We start from the raw sequence: 17,479 nt of genomic DNA, 5'->3' as shown, positions 1-17,479 counted from the left end.
TCTTGTACATCTACAGTTATGTTTATTCATATTCACTGTCCCACATAAATAATTAAATAAACCTCACAAAAACTGTCCTGCATAAAATGGAAGAACTACAGAGACCATAGGGCTTTGCGGCAATCCGCCAATAGTTTCGCGGGATGTGAGAGCGCAGGGCGAGATCCTCACTTCCTGGTTAAAGATGGCGGATGAGAATGAGACAGCACCGCAGCCGGAGAAAGAAACTGAGGTAGAAGTGGATCACGTACACTGCAGCAATTGTGAAAATGAAGAGCACCACTCTGATGACGGGTGAGCGTGCATGCATTTTATTGTTAGCTCGTAGACATGTAATACTCCTCCTCAATAATCCGATAAAACAGGGCCCTTGTTCAGCTAGGCTGTGGCACGCTAACAGCACATCAGCCCGCCCCTGGTCCAACGCTATTGGGCCTCTGCCTTGATTGACAGACTGATCTCTAAAACGATTGGCTCAGACGCCGTCAATCAAACTAAAGAACGGTTCCACATGGCCAGTTCCTACATGATCCTTGGAATTTGTGCGAGAGGTTTAACAGTCAGCCTTACTATGAATATTGGTTTGGTAGAAAACGAATAAATTATTACGTTTATTAAGTCGCTAATATTCCATGTCTTGTTCAACAACTCATAAACTGGCCAGTATTTTTAATAAATAACCGCCCTCATGACTAGGTTGTTAGTAATAAGGATTTCCTGTGGTTTACCAATATTTTGACGTGATCTAGTTATCTTGAGTGCTGTTACTAGCAAATGGAGCATGTTTAAACGGTAAATCACTCTGCTCTCGGTTTGCACTCGATGCTGCCTGTTTCACTTTCATTACCAAAGAGCCCCTCTGTTTAAACAGTTTCCTTAAATGCTGTCCCTGGTTTACTGAAAGAGACTCATTAAGCAGCTTCTTATCCAGCTACATGTCACTCAAGGTCATATAATTAACTTACAGGTACTGTCCAGAATAAATTAGGCAACAGAGAGTGAAATATTAGGTTAATTATCAGTCTGTAGTAATGGCAGCATGCCGAGGATCGTAACATGAATATACACCTCATATCCTGTCATGATTGAACTCGTGTCATAATTGTCGTTTTTCTGGCGCTAGAATAATATCCTACTAATTATACGTCAGTTAATATTTCAGACATTTTCGTTTTATTTATTTGTATCTAACAGTCATGATGTATGTTTGGTAGATTTATAGTTTATTAATCTCGTGAGGTTAATTACAGCGCAGCATAAAGCAATACAGAAGACTCCACAAGCAAACACATTTATTTATTTAAACTGGTCAGTTATAAAAATTTTGGACCATCTTGATCCCTTAACACGTCTTGTTGACTAGTGTAAACAAAACATCAAAAATACACTACTAAATGTCTAATTTATTACACTTTATCTATGTGCATCTGTAGATTTCAAGGCCGTTTTCTCTAAAGGTTTTTACACTGCTGCAAAGAAGACAATAGTACAAAACGTACTCGGTTACTAGCGTAACCTCGGTTCCCTGAGATGAGGGAACGAGTACTGCGTAAGCTAGCTTACGCTATGGGAAAAGGTCCCCTTTTCTCGAGAATATGAAGCCAAAAATTATCCTTAATTTTTAAATAATGTAAAACGCAGTGCTGCAGCACAGCAGACCCAAGCGAAGCGGCTCGCGCGCTTATTGGCTGTGCTGCGGCAACTGCAGCAACCTATGGTGAGGCGGCGGAGAGGAACGAACCAATGGGGGCGCTTCGCGCCCATTGGACGTCAGAGCGCGCCAAAATAGGCGTGGCTGGAACTATATAAGCCACCGCTTCACCATAGGGATCAGGTTTTAAATCGACTGAAGCGATCACCCGGTCCGAGCACATAGCACGGCAGGTTACGCAGTACTCGTACCCTCATCTCAGGGAACCGAGGTTACGCTAGTAACCGAGTACGTTCCCTTTCGAGAGTACTCTCGTACTGCGTAAGCTAGCTTACGCTATGGGAACATAATGTAAAACGCTGTGCGTGCTCGGGAACTTCGACCTGTCACAGCCCAAGGCGAGAGCCCGGGGCTTTATAGCAGGAGAAATCCCAGTCCCAACAGCCAACCTTAGTGAGCCTTATATAGGGAACGAAAAAAGGGGGACGTGATAAGGCTTAGCACGTCTATATAGAAAGTACCCTGGCCTGCAGGGCAGGGACTTGCAGATTATAGAATCTAATAAATGTGGACGGAGAGGCCCAGCCTGCCGCCGCACAGATATCATCCAGTGGTATCCCGCAGGACCACGCCCATGACGAGGCCATACCTCGGGTGGAATGGGCTCTGATGCCGAACGGGCAGTGAAGGCCTTTAGATTTGTAAGCCAGCGAGATAGTGTCTACTATCCATCGCGATAGGCTTTGCTTCGTGGTGGCGAGACCTCGGGTGCGCCCACCAAAGCATATGAAGAGCTGGTCCGACCTCCTGAATAAGACGGAGCGCGCAATATAGGTTTTGAGAGCCCTGACGGGGCAGATGAAGCTCGCGTTGCTTTCGTCGCTTTGCGAGGAAAGGGCTGACAGCGAGATGACCTGCGCTCTGAACGGTGTTGAGAGCACCTTGGGGACATAGCCGTGTCTTGGTCTGAGAATGACTCTGGAGTCATTAGGCCCAAACTCGAGACAGTCAGCGCTTACAGATAGCGCATGTAAATCCCCCACTCGCTTGACTGAGGCCAGAGCCAGTAGAAAAGCGGTTTTGAACGAAAGAAGCTTCATATCGACAGACTGAAGCGGTTCAAAAGGGGGGCCCTTTAAGGCCTCTAGGACCGTAGACAGGTCCCAGGAAGGGATTGAAGGGGGTCGGGGAGGGTTCATCCGACGAGCTCCCTTAAGGAAACGAATGACCAGTTCGTTTTTTCCCAGTGATAGGCCGGCCACCGGAGCATGAGAAGCTGCAATGGCTGCCACATACACTTTGAGCGTAGACGGGGATCTGCCCGCATCTAAACGCTCCTGTAGGAAGGAGAGTATCTCCGTCATGTCACATAAGTGAGGGTCTAGGTTCCGTGTCCCGCACCAGGTGGAGAACACTGACCATTTCTGCGCGTACAGGCGCCTGGTTGAGGGCGCTCTGGCTTCCGTAATGGTCTTTAACACTCCCTCAGGGAGGTTCCCGGGTACCCGTTGAGGGGCCATACATGAAGGGCCCAAAGTTCGGGGTGGGGATGCCAGAGCGCGCCCTTCAGCTGCGTGAGGAGATCTTTCCGCAGCGGTATTGGCCATGGGGCTGTACTGGACAGCTGCATCAGCTCGGAGAACCAAGGTTGGGTCGTCCAGAGTGGGGCTACTAGCAGCATAGCACATCTGCTCTTCCTGACCCGATCGATGACCTGCGGTAACATCGCGACCGGTGGGAAGGCATAAAGCGGGCGTCTGGGCCAATCGAGGGCCAGCGCGTCCCTGCTCTTTGAAAAATATATTGGGCAATGAGCGTTGTCTTCTGAGGCGAAGAGGTCGACCTCTGCCCTGCCGAAGATGCTCCACATCAACTGAACCGTTTGTGGGTGAAGAGACCACTCCTCAGGGGGAACATTCGCCCTGGAAAGCATGTCCGGGCCCCGGTTCAGGATGCCAGGTACATGCGCTGCCTTTAGCGAGCGCAGATTGTAATGTGCCCATGTCAGAAGACGTTCGGTCAGGGTGTGCAAGGTTTCTGACCTGACACCACCCTGGCGATTTATGTAGGCCACCACTGACATGCTGTCTGATCTGACCAGAACGTGGTGGCCCTTTAAAAATGGGAGGAAAGCTTTCAGGGATAGTTCGACCGCTATCATCTCCAGACAGTTTATGTGTAACAGTCGCTCCGGGCTCGACCAGAGGCCGGAGGCAGACCTGCCCTCGTACAGGGCGCCCCAACCGAGGTTGGATGCATCTGTCGAGACTACTTTCCATTTCGAGACAGCGCCCGTGCTTACGCCTAACTGATACCAGTTGGCTATTTTCCAAGGGGCCAGAGCTGTGATGCAGCCGTGGGTCACCCTGATGCGCGCGCGGCCGGAAATCCAGGGGCGCGCTGGAACACGGTCTCTCAGCCAGCGCTGTAGTGGGCGCATGCGCAGCAGGCCCAGTTTGAGAACCGCAGAGGCTGATGCCATCAGACCTAGCATTTCCTGAAATCGTTTGAGCGGGTAAAGAGACCCGGCTTTGAACGACACGGCTAGATGCTGAATAGTGAGAGCGCGCTGTGACGTCAGACGCGCTGTACATGTCACAGAGTCTATGTCTATCCCCAAAAAGGAAATCCTCTGGCTGGGAGACAGAGCGCTCTTGACAGTGTTGATCGTGAGACCCAGGCATTCTAAATGGCTGAGGATCCAGGATCTGTGTGTCGTCAGTAGTTCCTCGGAATGGGCTAAAACTAGCCAGTCGTCGAGGTAGTTCAATACTCGCACTCCCCGCATTCTCAGGGGTGCGAGAGCGGCATCCATGCACCGTGTAAACGTACGGGGCGCTACGGAGAGGCCAAATGGAAGAACCATGTACTGATAAGTCTGCCCCTCGAAGGCGAATCTCAAGAATGGCCTGTGATGGGGTGCTATTTGAATGTGAAAGTAAGCGTCTTTCAGATCCACTGAGAAAAACCAATCCCTCGGGCGAATTTGCGCGAGTATTTGTTTGGTAGTTAACATTTTGAACGATCGCGTCATAAGCGCTTTGTTCAAACGTCTGAGATCTAGGATGGGTCTGAGACCGCCATCCTTTTTTGGTACGAGGAAGTAGCGGCTGTAAAAGCATGACTCGCGCTGCGCAGGGGGGACAGTTTCTATCGCCCCTTTTGCAAGAAGGTTTATCAGTTCGGCGCGAAGGACGTGTGTCATTTCGCTTTTCACTTTCGTTTCGACCACGGCGCGAAAGCGCGGCGGTCTGCGAGCGAACTGGAGCGAGTAACCTCGTTTTATTATATTCAAAACCCAATTTGATATGCCGGGGATGGCCTGCCATGCAGCGGCTCGTGCGGCTATGGGTTGAATGTGCTTCGGGCACTGGCCGCCTGTTATGAGGGGACCAGTAGCTCGAGTATGCTGTGCTTGTGACACTGTGGTGACAGCGCTTATTTGTAGGGTTGCGCACTGAGAAGTGGGCACGCGCGCTACATTTAGAGCACCTCCGGCGCGAGCGGGAAGGTGGGCATGAAAGGAGACCCGAGTGTGTCTTTGTGACACTTGGGGGAGAGTGTATACATGTAGGGGTGCGTACTGTGTAGTGGGCACACTGCCTACATAGAAAAAGCTCTTTTTGTGCTTTATTGAGGTCGCCGTGAAAACGGCGTTTGTGTGCAGGCGTGCATGCATTGTAACAGGCTCGTTTACTGCAGTATAGACATCTCCAACCACCTTTAGTGAGGGGATTGGAGGAAGCATGTGAGGTTTCTTGTGTGGTGGTCCGGCCGCAGCGGGACTTAACCACGGTCTTTTCAGCCCGAAGGTCAGGAGGTCTTCGGAGGCTCGGGGTTCAGCACAATCCTGGGCCGAGGTCCCCGTCTCTCTGGCGGTTTGCGGCTCATAGAGCGAGAGCGGTGCTGGGTTTTGGTCGCTGGGCGAGACTGTAAGTCTGGCTGCGATGGCTTCGAGGTCTGAGGGGGCGGCGCATTTCTACGGCGTCCCGCAGCAGAGCTAGAGCGTTTCGGCAGGAAGTGTCTCATTGCCTGTGACGTTTTCTGAGCCTCAGTGAAGCGTTCAGCGAAACCCTTAACCGACTGGCCAAAGAGGCCGGAAGGCGAGATAGGAGAGTCAAGAAAGGCGGATTTGTCGGCGTCTTTCATCTCCGTGAGCGTGAGCCAGAGGTGTCGCTCTAAAACAGCGAGGCTTGCCATGCTTCGGCCGATCGCTTGTACTGTGGTCTTTGTCGCACGCAGGGCTAGATCAGTAGCGCTGCGAAGATCTTTAAAGTCATAGGTATCTGGGGCAGACTCGTCCAGGTTACGGAGAAGTCTGGCCTGAAAAACCTGCAGCACAGCCATGGTGTGTAGAGCCGAAGCAGCTTGACCAGCGGAGGTGTAAGCTCGGCCAGCGAGAGCTGAGGTGGTGCGGCACGGCTTGGATGGATGCACAGGCTTCGACCGCCATCCTGCGGCTGAGGGCGGGCAGAGGTGTGCAGCAATAGCCTCCTCGAGAGGGGGGAGGCTCTCGTAACCGTGGTCTCGGGCGCCGTCGACAGAGGAGAGCGCTGACGAGACAGAAGTCTTCAAGCGTGCGGAGAATGGGGCTTTCCACGACTTCGTGAGTTCATCGTGAACTTCCGGGAAGAAGGGGGCGTTTCTTTGCGGAGGGGCCGAAGGGCGCCCCTGCAAGAACCATTCGTCCAGCCTGCTTTTAGCGGGCTCGTCTGGAGGAGACCAGTCGAGCTGAAGGTCGCTGACAGCCCTTGTAAGCACGCGAGTAAGCTCCGCGTCGATATCAGCGCGTTGTCCGGTGCAGCTGGGTGCTGTAGAGGGGGGGGGGTCCGCAATGGAGCCCGACCATTCCTCACTACTGGACGCGGCGAGAGAAAGGCTGTCGTGTCTGTCCTCTTCCGCCTCAGCCGCTCCGAAGGAGAAGGGGGCGCTGGTGAGCAGGGACTGGCGCTGCTCGTCCACGAAGAGGACAGGCGAAGGAGAGAGAGCGGGCGAGGCACGCGGGGAGTGTCCCGGCGTGAGCTCGCGTGTAGCAGTGTGCTCAGGCATTCTCTGATCGCGGCGTTTCTTACGCGGCACTTGAGAGAGAAGAGGCGGAGCGGGTGGAGCATCGTGGCTGGTTTGAGCTAATCGAGCCCGCAGGGTCGATATAGCCATGTTGTCGCACTCAGGGCAGCCGCCCTTGGAGAGTGCGCTCTCAGCATGCTCGCGGCCCAGGCAGGAGACACAGATGATGTTGCGGTCCTCGCTGGGCAGAGGGCCTCGGCAGGAAGCGCAGGCCCGAGGCATTTGAAACAACGCCTCGAATTCTGGAGAAAAAAGTGTGATGCAGCGGCAAACACACTAGCTTTGTAAAGGATATAGTCACGCCGGATGGCGCAGCAGGAAGCGAGTGCTGAAGGCGGCGTCGAGATGAGCACGAGCCGGCGTCCTCAGATCTGCGTTGCAGTGCTATCCCGCTGAGAGGCTTTTCGACGGCGTGTAGAGGCTTCTCCGGAGAAGACAGCGAAGTGCAGGTGAGATCGCTGAAGGAGATGAAATCTGATCCCTATGGTGAAGCGGTGGCTTATATAGTTCCAGCCACGCCTATTTTGGCGCACTCTGACGTCCAATGGGCGCGAAGCGCCCCCATTGGTTCGTTCCTCTCCGCCGCCTCACCATAGGTTGCTGCAGTTGCCGCAGCACAGCCAATAAGCGCGCGAGCCGCTTCGCTTGGGTCTGCTGTGCTGCAGCACTGCGTTTTACATTATTTAAAAATTAAGGATAATTTTTGGCTTCATATTCTCGAGAAAAGGGGACCTTTTCCCATAGCGTAAGCTAGCTTACGCAGTACGAGAGTACTCTCGAAAGGGAACTGGTTTACTCTGCACATGGGTGCAAAACCCTTTTGGATTCATAGCCTCCTTAAGATAGCATCCTGACTGAATACGGCTAAACCTTGTACCATCGATGCATGGCAATGTTTTTCCTCAAAAATCTTGAAATATATATATTAAGGAATAAAATAAAAGTTTTTTGTTTGTTTGTTTTTATTGTCAAATTATTGATGTCTGTTGCGTCCCGTTTCCTGTTTTGTTTGTTTGAATTGTTGTTTTGTGTAATTAATTTCCACCTATATTTCAACTAATGCTTTCATTGTTCCTCCCTACTTTAAAACAAAGGGTTATGTACAATTAAATTTTGACTCTATGACTGTTGATATTAATGTATTAATGTGATATCAGCATGTTATCCTTGCAAGAAGAAGAAAACATTAAACCACTCTAACAGGGTTTCCTGTTTTCAGCTGGTTTTTATCTGCCCAAAAGACCTCCAGAACCAGCCAACTGACGACCCAGACCAGACTAGGATCGTAGTTTAGTCTCAATCCAATTAAACATGCATCATTTTAAATGTACTATAGAATTGTCCTTGTTTTAAGAGGACATCCTCTATTGCATCTTATATTTATTGAAGCAGTATAGAGAGAAAGAAGAGAAGCCGTGGTGCCTTCAGCCCATCCAACAGGGATAGAAGGCTGTCAAAGCAATAGTCACAGGGGTGCTTGTTCATCCGCCTGTCTTTGTCATACAGCCCACCTCCCCTCGCACACACAAAACATGCTTTTTCTGCAAGTCATGTGACAGACCATCTGTCCCCCATTAGCAAAAAATGTTGCTCCGCTCTGTCACCTTTCTCCCTTCGTGGACATTAATAGGATTAGCTGCGCATCTCTCTGTATGTCGTCTGGTTCCGGTTTGACCACTGGAGTGGGGCTCTTGTGTCTGTGTAGTTCAAGCATGAGTTGAATTGCATGCTGGGATGGAGGGACATTAGTGTTGTATGTTTCCATATGTTAGATTTAATGTTTGTTATTATTATTATTATTATTATTATTGCTCATGTTCTGTCACAATGACATTATTACTGATGTGTCTATACAAATATAATTGAGCCGAGTTAAATAAGTTCGTTAAAGAGGTAGTTCTTCTAAATATATATCAAAATATCTTCTTTTAATTTAGTTTTTGATACAACATGTAAAAGATGACAGGAGGTCCATTTTTGGGTGAACTGTCCTTATAACTCATATAAGTAATGATGGGCCATTTCGCTTTGTTTTGTGAAGATTCCTGTTTATATGTTGAGTTCGTGTGACCCGCAGGGAGAAGGGCGACACAGGTGCCAAGAAGAAGAAAAAGAAACCGAAGAAAAAGAACAAAGACAAGTCTGGAGGAAATGATGCAGCACCGGATCCGCTGGCCAAAGTGAGTGTGTTTGTATGGCTCTGTGTGTTTGACACACTATTGTTTACTTCTAGATTACCTTTGCCATCTTTTATTTCAGCTTATAGCAGTATCAGCCTGAAATGTAATATTGGTACATGACCAATAAGTGTAGGTCTTCTTTACAAGGGCTGTCCCAAATTCATGGCCCACTTTTGTACAGTTAAAATATTTTAATTTATATCTATGTTTTAGTGCTGGATTTCTTTAAAGTATTAAATACTATGTGATGATATGGCGCTATTTTATTTATTTATTTTTTAACCCATTTTCACTTGTCTTTGTTTCTTCCTTAGGTAAACTCCCTCCCTGCGGATAAGTTACAGGAGATCCAGAAGGCCATCGAGCTGTTTTCGGTGGGACAGGGTCCGGCTAAAACCATGGAGGAGGCCACACATCGCAGTTATCAGTTCTGGGACACTCAGCCTGTTCCTAAACTTGGTATTGATCATTTGTTCCATTACACTTGCAGCATTTTTTTCAACTTCAATATTTAAAGTAATCTGCTTTCTATTTATAACTATTCCTTGATCTGACATCTCTTATTTCTTTTTTTTAGTAATGACAGCAAATTTTCAGCTGTACAGCATCTTTTTTCTTGAGACTCGTGATTTGTGGCGCAGTGTAGAATGATGATTCCGTGTGAATGTGAAGTTTCTGGTGACAGAAGTCTGATTCTGTCGTTTGTTTGTTTGTTTGTAGGAGAGACTGTGACCTCACATGGCTTCATTGAGCCAGATAAAGACAGCATACGAGAGGAGCCCTACAGCCTCCCGCAGGGCTTCACCTGGGACACTCTGGACCTGGGAAACTCTGCAGTGGTACGACACACCATCCACTAAATCTCCTCTTGATATATTATACACGCAAATATACAGCTTGAAACAACTCAGTCTTTCAGCAGTTTTCTGTTTCCTCTCTCTGAAGCTGAAAGAGCTGTACACTCTCCTGAATGAGAACTATGTGGAGGATGATGACAACATGTTTCGTTTTGATTACTCCCCTGAATTCCTGCTCTGGTAAGAAATTTCTGAGAAAAAAAAAAAAAGAGTAAAATACTGTTTGTCTTTTAAAGAGCTGTCTGTCTATATCTGTTTTTTTTTTTTTTTTTGTCTAAAAAGTTAACTGATATATGTCCTCGCCTCTTTAACTGGAGTCTGTTTTTGTCCCAGGGCTCTGCGTCCTCCAGGCTGGTTGCATCAGTGGCATTGTGGGGTGAGAGTGAACTCTAATCAGAAGCTGGTTGGCTTCATCAGTGCCATACCAGCCAACATCCGCATCTATGAAATGTAAGCTTTCATAAGTGTATTAACTTGTTGGTTTAAATGCACTAAAATCAGAATCTGAGTCCAGAAACACCTCAGCCATCCCTAGTGGCAGTAGAACTGAACTTTCAAACTTGTCATAAAGTAGCTAAAAGATGAACATTATTACTGACCATTGTCACCGATCACATGCATGCAATGGTGTATCACTTATGTTGGTCATTCAGTTCTATTGTTGACTCATGTCTGCTCTTCGATCCTTCCAGAGAGAAGAAGATGGTGGAGATAAACTTCCTTTGTGTGCATAAGAAACTTCGGGCGAAACGAGTGGCTCCGGTACTCATCAGGGAGATCACCAGACGGGTCAACCTGGAGGGCATCTTTCAGGCTGTGTACACCGCAGGTGTGGTGCTGCCCAAACCAGTGGGCACCTGCAGGTAAGACACACATCTGTCCTCTTTTAAAGTATAGGTAAGTCTGCAGAGTGAAAGTAGCATTAGATAGGCTGTTGTGTGGCAGATGCGAGGAGGAACCTTTTCATAGTTCCTAGAACTATTAGCATTGTTCCCGCATTTTGTCATGTTCACACTGCAGGAAATAGGAATGTATTTAGTTCTAGGATCTCCATTTGGGGGAACTAATCTAGCTCCTTCTTTAGCGTAGGGTCTTAACCAGTTCTATAGGAGCTATCAGTTACACAAGTATGCGCTGATTGGCCAAACGCATACGAAACACCGGCTACCTGGCATTTTTAAAAAGCCATGTAAATATATTTACTCCACGAACATGGAAAACAGTGATGATAACAGCATTGTTCTTTTCTCATCATTGATGATAACACTACAAGTTGTCATATGAGATTTAGTCAGATTTTCACGCTCTTTTAATCATGTAAATTGTGTGATTACGTTCCATATCTCCAATGGCCAAACCCAGGACACACAATAAAAACAGCTCCGATCAAGGTGTCCTCCATTCACTGATTGCTGACGTTTGTAAATGCAGAGAATTAAGATGTTGCTGTCTGCTGCTTCAGATTTGTGTTTGCAGTCAGGACAATAGCCCTAGGGAGAAACTGGTTCTCTAGGAACGACCCTGCTGGTTACTTCCTAGAACTATGCCTCTAACTCCACCCCCTGACACAAAATGACCTTGGTGTATAAAGTTGCCTTAATCTGACACTTAATAATATATATATATATATTTTTTTTTAAATATATACAGTTTAGATTTATGTGAATTTGGAGTGAGATAATACTTTTGGTCAGGAAGGATGCATTAAAGGGATTTAAAAGTAACAGGAAAGACATTTGTAATGTTACAGGAGATTTGTGCCGTTATATTGGACTGTCTATTTATTGATTTCTGAAGGATCATGTGACACTAGACTGTAGTAATGGCTGCTGAAATTCAGCTTTTACAATCAGGAATAATTTACATTTCAAAACCTTTTCAAACAGTATTTAAAATATCTTTCAAAAACATAAAAAAACTGTACCAAACCCTGAACTTTTGAAGGGTAGCATATACGACAAAGTTCCCATAAAAAAAAAAATGCAAATCTCAATAAAGTGTTGGAGCTTTATTCTGTAATGACTAATATCTTCTATTAATCCAGCCTGATGTGTAGAGATGTAACAATTGTCAAATGACTCACATAACTTATTTGTATGATAGATACTGGCACCGGTCCTTGAACCCACGAAAGCTGATTGAGGTGAAGTTCTCTCACCTGAGTCGAAACATGACTATGCAACGCACCATGAAGCTCTACCGTCTGCCAGAGGTGTGTGCCAGCCTGCTTCCCTGGGCAAAATCTGGGTAGTTCTTTTTTTTTCTTCCTTATGCTCTTATTGCATGTTTCTCTCCTGTAGGCTCCTAAGACTTCAGGCCTCAGGCCAATGACTGTAAAGGATGTGCCAGCAGTTCACCGCCTGCTGAGGGAATACCTGAGTCAGTTTAACCTGGTTCCCGTCATGAGCCCTGAGGAGGTCCAACACTGGCTGCTTCCTCAGGAGAACATCATTGACACCTTTGTAGTGGAGGTATTGCATTCACTCATTGCACTAACTGTTTGATATCTCCTAGAGATAAGGGTTAATGACATAGGAATGGACAGTTTATTTCTGCAAGATGTATTTGGTGTGAACAGCTTGTCCTTTATATCATTGTAGAATTCAGACGGGAAGTTGACTGACCTGCTGAGTTTCTACACGCTGCCGTCCACCATCATGAACCATCCTGTGCATCGCAGTCTGAAGGCCGCGTACTCCTTCTATAATGTACACACCACCACCCCCCTGCTGGACCTGATGGGAGACGCTCTCATCCTCGCCAAGTCGGTCAGTCAGTGAAAGCATGTTTTGTGTATGAATTGGAGCTGCAACTAATGATTAATCTTATAATTAATTGTGTTCAATGAATCAGATTAAAACTCACAAATTTGCATTTATTATTTCCCAAATGAAGTAAAAAAAAAAATCCTGCCCAGTGTTGTCTTCCAAAAAATGTGCCACCAATGAAAGTGAATGTAGCGATAATCTATGAAGGCTGTGATATACATTGTGCAAAAAAAGGGTTAAAATATAAACATTTTCATTAAACATCCCAAAAAAATATGACCAAAATGTTGTATCACAGGGTTGGGCATGGTTAGTACCTGAATGGGAGACCTCCTGGGAAATTAAGGTTGCTGCTGGAAGAGGTGTTAGTGAGACCAGCAAAAGGGGTGTCCCAGTATAGTGATGGGGACACTGTACTGTCACAATGTCCTCTGAAAAGTGTAGGGGTGTAACCCCAGCCAAATTTACCCGTTGACCACTGACCATCATGACCTCCTTTCCACCAATAATGGTTACACTTGTCTTCTTTTTCTCAGCTGTTTGCTTTTATTTAAAGGGATAGTTCACACAAAATATCATCCTCATGTCATTCCAAAGCCATAAGACCTCCGTTCATCTTCAGAATACAGATTAAGATATTTTTGATGAATCCCGTGAGCTCTCTGACCCTTCCGTAGACAGCAAGTGCCCTTACACGATCAAGGTCCAGAAATGTAGCAAGGAGACCGGTAAAATAATCAATGTGACATCAGGGGTTCAACCGTAATTTTACGAAGCTACGAGAATACTTTTTGTATGCAAAAAAAAAAAAAGACCGTTCGGCTGTCGGCTGTTCTTTTGCGCACAAAAGTATTCTTGTAGCTCCGTAAAATTAAGTTTGAACTCCTGACGTAACAGATTATTTTACTTGCAATGTTTCTTGTTCCTTGCAATGTTTCTGAGCGTTGATCATGTTAATTACATAGCTGTCTATGGAGGGTCAGAAAGCTCTCAGACTTCATTAAAAATATCTTCATTTGTTTTCCCAAGATGAAAGATCTTATGGGTTTAGAACGACATGAGGGTGAGAAATTAATGACAGAATTTTCATTTTGGGTGAACTATCCCTTTAAGAACTAAATTACTGAGTTTCCAATGAAACTGGCAAAGATGGACATTTTGACACAGTACAGAGGTGTTTGTATCTATCCGTTCAATCCTGTAAAGCAGCAAAAATGTAAGTGCACCGACTTCACGTGTGCTTATCTCTCTGACAGCGCTCAGAAACTATATATAGAATATAGCGAAATGACTTCTCTTTTGCTGCTGATGTTCATTTCAGCAACTTAAAATCACTTGTTTTTAAACTGCAATGCTTAAAAACGTGTGCAAACAATTTAGGTTTTTTTTTTTTTTTCAAAGCAATGTGACGTTAGTGTGTAACCGCAATAGTCCAAAATTTGTACTGGTCGTCAAACTTGTCCTGGTTAATTGTGTGCACCGGTATATCGCCCAACATTAAGTTCGTTGTTGATTTTCTTAATCCATTTTCATTTATTTCATTCCATTTATTTATGGTTTTGGTGTACATTTGTTGCTAGAAGTGAGCTACAGTTTTTTGTCATTTGGAAAAGTTATTTATAAATGTTGTTCTAGCAGTGAAACACCATAGGCAGTCCTGCATTTGTTTATAGACTACCATCAGTTTGAACTGTGTAACTGGCAGGATCTGGAGCATTGAACTTTGGGCAGATTTATTAAAGCTTTTCTTTTATCATTGCCCCTTCAGAAAGGATTTGATGTCTTTAATGCACTGGACCTAATGGAGAACAAGACGTTTTTGGAGAAGCTCAAGTTTGGCATTGGAGATGGAAACCTGCAGTATTACCTCTACAATTGGAAATGTCCCAGTATGGGGTCAGAAAAGGTACAGGTTCTCAGATGTCATAGACATGGCTGAAGAATAAAATCAGTCCTTTTTTTAGTCAGTAGTCAGAGTCGAGTTAAGTTCATTGGCTTGTACACTAATTTAGCATTGACATTGCTAAGTTAATTCACTAGATGGACATAGTACTTCAACATCTGGCTCCCAAAGCACCTAGGTGTCACTTTGTGTGGTTTTCCATTGATTATTTTTTTACATACATTTACTTCTTTATTTTAATTCAATGTTTAAAAATCCTAGAAGTTTAATATACTGTACAGCTTACTGAGCTGCCATAATTATTATTATTTTCCTTTTTTTTAGGTGGGTTTGGTTCTACAGTGACCCATTCAACCATCCTTAATCTGTGTCTCACATGACAGCGAGGCAGATTTATGACATCACGCACTGACCACCTGACAGATGCTACCAATGGACTTCCTGCTTCAGGAAGGAGAATTCACCTGCCATTTTTAAGTTTGAACTTTGACCTTTTGGACCTGCACTACTGCTGCCAGACTGAGAGAGGATTTGTTTTCTTCTCTTTTCTCTCTTATTTCTCTCTTTTCCTCCCTCACTCTTCTTCTTATTCTCTCTGCGCATAGACCTAAAGCCATTGTAATTACCATCATCAGAGATGAGGAACCTTAATCTGTTATGGTTGTTAACAACAATGCACACACAGACACACACACATGCATACATGCTCATAGGTAATACCAGACAAGCTCACGATGATCCCTGATGCATAAGTGTTGCGTTATTCGCATCGGTAGATTCAACTCATTCAGTATAACATGATTTTACTCTCCTTATCCAATGGGAGGTGTTTTTTTGCAGAAACAATGAATGAAAATGTTAAATTCCTCAGTGTTTTAGAAAAGAACAGACAACAATCAAAGATACTTGAAAATTCCAAGAGAAAAAAAAACAGCCAATGAAATAATAAAAATCCCAAGTGGACATGACAAGGGCTTCTGTCAATGATTTTACTGTGGGCATTCTCTCTTTCACACATCTTTAACTGTTTGTTGCCATCTCTCTACTTTTGACAAACGTTGACCAACTGATGGGTGCGGTACATGGCGAACAAGATGGGGTTTTTTCGTCCTGGTTTTGCTTTGTCATTGCTTTTAATATGTCCTCTAATCAGTTTTTTGCTTATTTGTCTCTTAACTGCCTGTGATCCCCTTTCACTGTATTGCCAACAGAGAAGCACCGTCTGTTTTCCAGAAACAAGGAAACAATGAGAAATACCATATAAGATCCACAAGTTGACAATGGTCGGAACTTTAATGTATACCTTGCAGATTAAGGAGGGGGGTCATTATAAATTAGCAATAATGATGGTGTTTTTTGAGGAAACTGTTTTGATTGGAATGGGTGGGGGAGTTAAGAATGAAATGTGGTGATTTGTGTCGTGGACGATAGATTTTGCCTGCTCATAAAGTTGTACAGCTCTGTATGGATTGGAGAAGATCCTGATTGTATTGTAACTCTTATTTATCACATGACGTCATCTGTCCAACAAATGGAAGCAGATTGATTTACCAAATCAGTAGAGTTTTATGAGTGACTGGCAGTATCTATTTAAAGTTGTGGTTTTCTTGAACATCGTTTGGGCAATTTGAGGAAACAGGTTTTGGAAAGTACAATGGAAGCAACTGAAAACGGGTCTTTAGGTTTTTATGATGGAGTGAAAGATGTCAACCTGTATTAACTTTTTTTTTTTTTGTGCTAAATAAAAACTAGCAGCTGCTGTGAATGGTTGGGTTATGGTTTGTCATTTCTTAGTCTGGTCTCTAATTGTTTCACACGTGGTATATCGTTAGAAATGCAGATCTTTTTCTTTAATGCTGCTATTTCCTCTGCATGTGCTTTTCCTTCTTGGTGTAGAAAAGTTTAAGTTTAGCCACCACCAAGAGCAGTCAAACCACAATGTTTTGTTCTTTTAATGCCAATGACTGCAGCGATGTGAAACATTTGTCTTGTAGATGTGTTTATTATAGACCCTAGAATTAGACTAGTAGAAACTGCCTGATTTGTGTCAAATTCTGCAACGTACACTAAAGTTTAGAGTGTGTTATTTCTTCTAATGTTTTGAAAAAAGTCTCTCTTTGCCGGTAAAGCTTGTGTATGTAACTGTTGAAGAGTTTTGCACTCTGTCCTATAGATTCAGACTTGGAGCAGGAAATGCTGATACTTCAAAAGCTTAACGGGGTCTCCTCTGAATCACATTGACACATTTAGAGAAGAAATTAAATGTTTATAGCTGATATTAAACTATTGTTAATTTCCTGACCGATTTACATCTAACCACTGACAAAAACTGTAAACAGTCCCAGGCTTCTGTCATCTTATATTTTAAACTGAAAATTTAAATTTACCCTCAAGCCATCCAAGAAGTAGATTTTGTTTGTTTGTTTCTTCAGAACAGATTTACAGAAATTTAGCCTTACATTACTTGCTCATCAATGGACCCTCTGCAGTGAATTAGTAAATTAATATGAAGCAGAGGATGGATTATACAAATATGAAAATTATACTCTGTATTTACTAATTTTCTAAAAGCTCATACATTGCACTGATTTTGTTTCAACATGTTTCTTTGTCCCTGTCTGTTCTCCTCTTCCTGTCACTGCTTGTTAATGGTGTCTTGTTATACCTGTGTGAGTATCAAGTTTTGTATACACACAAACACACATACCACAGGTGTAGTACAGTCTTAATTTTACACTATGCATTATTTTGATAGTATTACCAATTTGACACAGTACAGCAATGGCTCAAATCATTTAATGGGATGTTGGCCAGAAACGAATTACTCAAATCCAGGAGGATAAAATCCAATTGTCACCTGGTAATGCACTCATTCTGTTTTCTTACTTTAGTGCACACATACATTAACAATGAAATATCTGAGGTATGATTGATGATATGTGTCCCAACAGTTAAAAAAACAACAACAAACCATTTACATCTGCTATTAGCAATTGTCTAAGGTTAGCTAAACATATTAGATTTATTAATATTTCTTTTTTTTTTCCTTTTTT

General features: G+C 44.4%; 1 protein-coding gene across 1 annotated transcript; it reads left to right on the top strand.

Annotated features, from left to right (window-relative positions):
• The first annotated feature begins 135 nt into the window (after positions 1-135).
• On the top strand, positions 136-16,191 carry LOC132149108 (glycylpeptide N-tetradecanoyltransferase 1-like). Its single transcript, XM_059558054.1, has 12 exons — positions 136-294; positions 8,796-8,898; positions 9,213-9,357; positions 9,619-9,737; positions 9,844-9,935; positions 10,089-10,205; positions 10,448-10,618; positions 11,859-11,967; positions 12,056-12,226; positions 12,356-12,523; positions 14,292-14,429; positions 14,751-16,191. The coding sequence occupies exons 1-12, from the start codon at positions 185-187 to the stop codon at positions 14,769-14,771; spliced, it is 1,464 nt and encodes a 487-aa protein (XP_059414037.1). The 5' UTR covers positions 136-184; the 3' UTR covers positions 14,772-16,191.
• The last annotated feature ends 1,288 nt before the right edge of the window (positions 16,192-17,479 follow it).

The sequence above is a fragment of the Carassius carassius genome, chromosome 1 (assembly GCF_963082965.1).
Source record: "Carassius carassius chromosome 1, fCarCar2.1, whole genome shotgun sequence".
NCBI classification, from domain to species: Eukaryota; Metazoa; Chordata; class Actinopteri; order Cypriniformes; family Cyprinidae; genus Carassius; species Carassius carassius.
The sequence above is the reverse complement of the archived record's forward strand: the minus strand, read 5'-3'. Positions and strand labels throughout refer to the sequence as shown.

What these genes read in the sequence shown, in the direction of transcription:
- LOC132149108 (XM_059558054.1), top strand. Translation starts at nt 185, where the DNA reads ATGGCGGATGAGAATGAGACAGCACCGCAGCCGGAGAAAGAAACTGAG. An exon ending in ACCTGGGAAACTCTGCAGTG is followed by an intron (nt 9,738 to 9,843) that starts GTACGACACACC and finishes CTCTCTCTGAAG; the next exon opens with CTGAAAGAGCTGTACACTCT. An exon ending in TCCCCTGAATTCCTGCTCTG is followed by an intron (nt 9,936 to 10,088) that starts GTAAGAAATTTC and finishes TTTTTGTCCCAG; the next exon opens with GGCTCTGCGTCCTCCAGGCT.